This window comes from Montipora foliosa, chromosome 12 (genome assembly GCF_036669935.1).
Source record: "Montipora foliosa isolate CH-2021 chromosome 12, ASM3666993v2, whole genome shotgun sequence".
Classification (NCBI taxonomy): domain Eukaryota; kingdom Metazoa; phylum Cnidaria; class Anthozoa; order Scleractinia; family Acroporidae; genus Montipora; species Montipora foliosa.
In genome coordinates, this window is record NC_090880.1 from 27,970,275 (window position 1) to 27,975,275 (window position 5,001).

Sequence of the window (5,001 nt, forward strand, 5' to 3'; positions counted from 1 at the left end):
TTGTAAGAAGACTTGAGTACATCTAAAATGTTTAGTATATTCGGTACCAATCGAAGGGGGCGCTTGTTCCAAGACATCTCAGCTGTAGGATGCTGATTAGTGGATCGAATTGGACATAATCGTGTAACACAAGACTCATTAAGATCAACAAGTTTATTGTTTTTTACCCTTACTCTACATTTGCTCTCTGGCTTGCTAGCGATTGATATTTCATTTAGTTTCTGTTTCGTTCTAATGCAAATCAACTACTGTTCAAGCTTTCTTTTGTCTTTACTTGGTGCAGACGGCGCATGTCAACTCTCGACCGCTGACATATGGAAGACAGGGAAGTGAACCACAAACGCCTTCCACGGGATACAGCAAGGCACCATCTTTGTCAGCATGGCTACCAGGAACATATTCTGGATCACCATCGACACAGATGAAATCTCTTGAATGTCTGTGATTTTGACGTTCAGTCATCAGATACCCATGATACTCTTCAGTCCATCCAGATGGACAGTCATTCCTTGCGGGTATCATCAGCATTGAACCACGTGACGTCACGAAGCAGACAACACAGGGGGCTTCATGATCATGGATATTTCTCTTAAAAGGGTCTCCGTTGTATTGATGGACTTCATACTCAGTGCCGTAAATGTATCCTGCCATCTGGTGACCATCTTTGTACTTGTCGTACTTTGGATTGTGAGAAAGACAAAGGTAGTTGACTCCACCACCGTAGTGGGTGTGATGTTCACCCCCAATTATCCCTAAAACGTGGAAACGGTATGTACAACGCGTTTAGCTTGCTCAGAGAAGAAAAAACAGGTACTAATTCCTAACTAAATTACACCTCTAAAAGAATTCTCAATGTTGTGGCTTTTGGCCGTTTTTGCCATGCTATGTTTTCATTCAGTCTATTTTTAGCGAGATCAGTATTTCTTTTTCATTCGTGTTCCTTTTGCGTAATTCGTTTTCTACTCCCCACGACCCCTGTGACTTATTATTATACATATAAAGAAAGGAAAATTTGAGACTTCAAAAATTTTATCACAAGCACCAAAACATGAAGCAAAGTAAGTGTAATTGCTTGGGCCAGCTGCTATTTTCAACTGATGCAATAAGCTTTTTTCACGGAATGCCTGGTGATAGGAAGCGTTCAATTGCCTTGTTCAGTGAGTTTTATACCTTTATAAACAATCTGAGCACCGCTGGGACATGTGGTCCTTCCCCACCGAACATAATTCACCCCAGACTGTCCAGTTCCGTTTTGTCCTTTTTCTCCTTTGGTTCCTTGAGGTCCGTGGGCTCCTTGTTGTCCTTTAGGACCAGGAGGGCCTGGTAACGGTGTGTTTGTGCTAGGCTTTCCTGGTTCTCCTGTGGGGAAAAGAGGTACACTCGCAGGTGTCATCATCATTTGTTGTGTGCTGATGGGAAAAGTTGCAAGGGAGCAGTTTTGCATGGTTACAAAAAAAAGGGAAGACGGGAAGATGTTTAACTGGGTGTGAAACTAATTTTTAGCATAAAGGATGGGCAAAAGGTAGAAACAACATTTCGTTGCTTATTGGAGCAACATTTACAAGGTATTCACTATGTCAGTTGTATAATTTTTACACACGCCTGATTATGTTGTTGAAATAATCAAAGAAATAAGGCATGTTTCCCTCCTTTTTGATTGGCCAAAGTAATTAGTTTCATTGGTTTTGGTTTTATAATTTTCTGTTAGGTAGTTATCCTGTATTCAGTTTGGAAATGGTCCGATAAAAGACGTTTAAACACTTCTATTTGGCCATTGGTTGAATCAAATCATCCTCAGTTTGGACCAGTTTTAACTTTTTTATCTTTTTAAAGGGGCTCTACCATGCCATTTTACTGCTACAATTCCAAAGCTTTAAACTGTGGTGGAGTCCAAAAGATAAAATTTTTCCTCTGTTCACTGCAGACTCCCTTGGTCAGATGAGACTATTTTTTTGTTCCTTTTTTTTTGAGCACTGATGGAAAGAATTGAAGTTGATTTTAACCTATAGATTAACGTTTTGCCTAGTTTTGGCTCCTCTCAGAAAAGGCCACAAATTTCGTTGTAAACACCTCCTTCTCCTGTAGACTTAAATTTGATATACAATTGCGATCATGGTTTTATTCATCACAAAAGGGGTGCTTTCTTCACAGTTTCAGAGGTTTTGGGCCGGCAGAATTAATTCGAAGACAGCGAAATCTATGACAGCTCTATGAAGTGAAGTTTCTGAGCAGTGTAGACTTTCGTTTACCTTTGAGGCCTGTTTTTCCATCCGAACCAGGGATACCAGCCAATCCTGGTTTCCCTGGTGGACCAGGGGGTCCAGGGGGTCCAGGGGGTCCCATCTTTTCCTTTCCACTGTTTTGGGTATGCTTTCCTTTGAGATTGAAAATGGTACAAAAGAATTCAGTGAACTGAACCTGAACAAAATAACGTTTTTATGCCCGAATTTTGTTGCGCTCATGTACTGGCATGAACTTTGCAAATCACGGAAGAGTTTACTGATTTTCTGTTTTTCCTCCAATAAATGAAAACTGAGAAAAAACTTTTATCACTGAATGACTTTTCTTTTGAATGTCATTCTCTTATAATCAAGGGTGGGTTTGATACCAACCCAAAAGGTAGGCTACAAGTGAATTGTAAGAATCCCCACTTGATCCCAGATAGGGGAACCGCATCAGTGCATCAAATCTACAAAAAAATAAAATGAAAGTGTTGATATTCATCAGAATTGTTGATTGCGATCAGATGGTCATGTCTGAGCTATAAGTAAAGTGTTCAAGCATAAACAGGTAAAAGCATAATTATATTTTAGGGAAAGAACTTTCCACCCGCATATAACTGTCCGTGCATGTTGCGTTAAATGTCAACCTTGCAATGTTGAAGAGTTTTCAAGTATACAAACGTTTGATTGCGTAGTTCTGATTGGAACAATCCCTGCAGACATGTGGAAAGTTCTTAGCCGTGTGACTTTATTTCTCTTTTTGGTTTTATTTCAGCTGACATTTTACATGATATCCTTCATGGAGGGGCGGATATAACATGATTCTTTCCTTCGAATCTTTGATCACGGTTTTCAACTTGCTTACATTGCCTCAGCGTTTGGATAAATACCTTCAAGTGATTGAAGTTTTCAAAACTAGTTTCTCTAGTTTGCGAGGAAAATCACTTAATTGGTAAAATATATTTGATTTTAACGAAAAAAAACGTATCGATAGACATATTCACTCAGCCTACTGAACATTTCACACACACGCACAAAAAAAAAGCTACAGCAATATTTCCTTTGGAATTAAGTTAACTGGCGACATCTTAAAATTATTACTGCTGTTGTGGGAACAGACAATTTTGTCAATTTTCTGGAAAAAGTTTCAGCCTTCGATAAATCCCGAGCCTGAATTTTATTTCCGAAAACTATAAAAATGTTAACTCAGTCCTAATACATGAAGGATTATATCGAAATGTGATCAAATAATTTTAGTGGCCAAGCCGGAATCGACGAAGCACTTATCAGCATGGATCTTCCTAAGCGAAAAATACAACAAATACAACATTGGAGACAATGAACAAATGAAGAAAAAAATGAAAAGATTTCTCAGTGAGTCAGTCTCTTGTATTGGGAGGGTAAGCGGCTATGGATTATCGGGGACAAACCTCTCTTCAAGGCTTTTCAGTCGTTTTGCAAAGTCTTGTGGGTTTTGAGTGGTGTTTTTCTTAATTCCTCTGCGTTCGCGAAACAGCATAGACTCAGTCTTTTTTCCAGTTGCATGGACATCGTGATTATTTGGACGCTGATCATCCATGGCTGAGATGTGGACCAAAATGGTAAAGCACATCATTAACACAACAAGGAAACGCAAGCCACCACAAGGGGTTTTCACTCGCGGGTACTTCATAGCTGACGAAATGGTCTTCTTTGATCACTGCCTTCGGTACAAGTAGAGTATCAAGTTGGAGATTCGAATTAAATATACCTCAGGTGAATCACAAGAAAGAAGTTTTATTGATTCTGCAGAGAGCTTCACAAAGATACAAGCTCGAACTTTTTCGCGTTTACAACTGAGATGCTTTTGACTGAACAAAGAGTCACGCGCGTAAATGTCAATATGTCAGTCAACGGATGGAAAATTATTTTCACCTGGTGTACACAATCAATCTACATCCAAGTGGAATAACAATATTTTGTGACTAAGAAACTCTAAGAGATAGGCAAGGAAAACAAGCTTTGCCTTTAATGGGACCGCAACCCTGAAATATTCCCCATGAACAGTTGGACCGCTCAGACAGATTTGCATATAAATATTTCTAGGATGATGATAAGTGCACTCGGTTGGCTTTTCTGAAAGACTAGCAAAGGGTTATGAAATCTAACAGCAGGAAATGACAGTGCTTCATCATTAACTGTTTTCAAACCGTAGTTTTGGAAGCGCGTTCCCATGCCAATTGCCGTTCTCGGCCTGACGACGACGTGAACTGAGCAAAACAGTTTAGGTTATGTGGAGGTCGCAAGCATCTGACAATAAATTTTCAATTGTCCATGTAGGGTACTGTAAAAATAACATTCTACATCTGACTTAATCGACGACGGTCTCTGCAACAGAGAGCGCCGATCTTGCGCATACTTTGTTGACATATTACAGTTCTTAGAGCGGCTTTCTTACCTATAAGACGACGGATTTAGAATTGTCTGCACTTTTCTCTTAAACCAAAGAATACAGAAAAGTGACACATTTAATAAGCTTTCGGCGATTTAATGTCTTCGCTCCCCAAGAATCTTGCTGTAAGCCAAGTGAATTCAGTGTAAAATGCTCTGGTTGTTGAAATGGAAACAATTGGGTCATTTGTTGAAGAACTGGAAAAGTTGACATGCCGAATGAAGTTTGTTCTGTACAATGCGATGAAAATCCGTCCTTATCCTTTAGCATGAAGGGTTGTCAGTTTGAATAAGATGAAACGTACGCGAACATGTCGTAAATGATGTACTTATGTCTCATTTGTCCATA

The 5,001-nt window shown here is 39.4% G+C and overlaps 1 protein-coding gene across 1 annotated transcript; it reads right to left on the bottom strand.

Annotated features, from left to right (window-relative positions):
* Positions 1 to 134: 134 nt before the first annotated feature.
* LOC137978595 (short-chain collagen C4-like) lies at positions 135 to 4,722 on the bottom strand. Its single transcript, XM_068825592.1, has 5 exons — positions 3,653 to 4,722; positions 2,613 to 2,689; positions 2,250 to 2,375; positions 1,171 to 1,359; positions 135 to 752 (listed from the first exon to the last, which is right to left on the bottom strand). Exons 1-5 carry the CDS (start codon positions 3,892 to 3,894, stop codon positions 271 to 273), a joined length of 1,116 nt encoding a protein of 371 aa, XP_068681693.1. The 5' UTR covers positions 3,895 to 4,722; the 3' UTR covers positions 135 to 270.
* Between the last annotated feature and the right edge of the window lie 279 nt (positions 4,723 to 5,001).

Excerpts from the sequence above, each read along its gene's own strand:
- LOC137978595 (XM_068825592.1), bottom strand. The coding sequence starts at position 3,894 with ATGAAGTACCCGCGAGTGAAAACCCCTTGTGGTGGCTTGCGTTTCCTT. Across the intron at positions 2,690-3,652 it reads CTGAAAAGCCTTGAAGAGAG|ATTTGATGCACTGATGCGGT; the intron begins GTTTGTCCCCGA and ends ATTTTTTTGTAG. Across the intron at positions 2,376-2,612 it reads ACTTGTAGCCTACCTTTTGG|GAAAGCATACCCAAAACAGT; the intron begins GTTGGTATCAAA and ends TCAATCTCAAAG.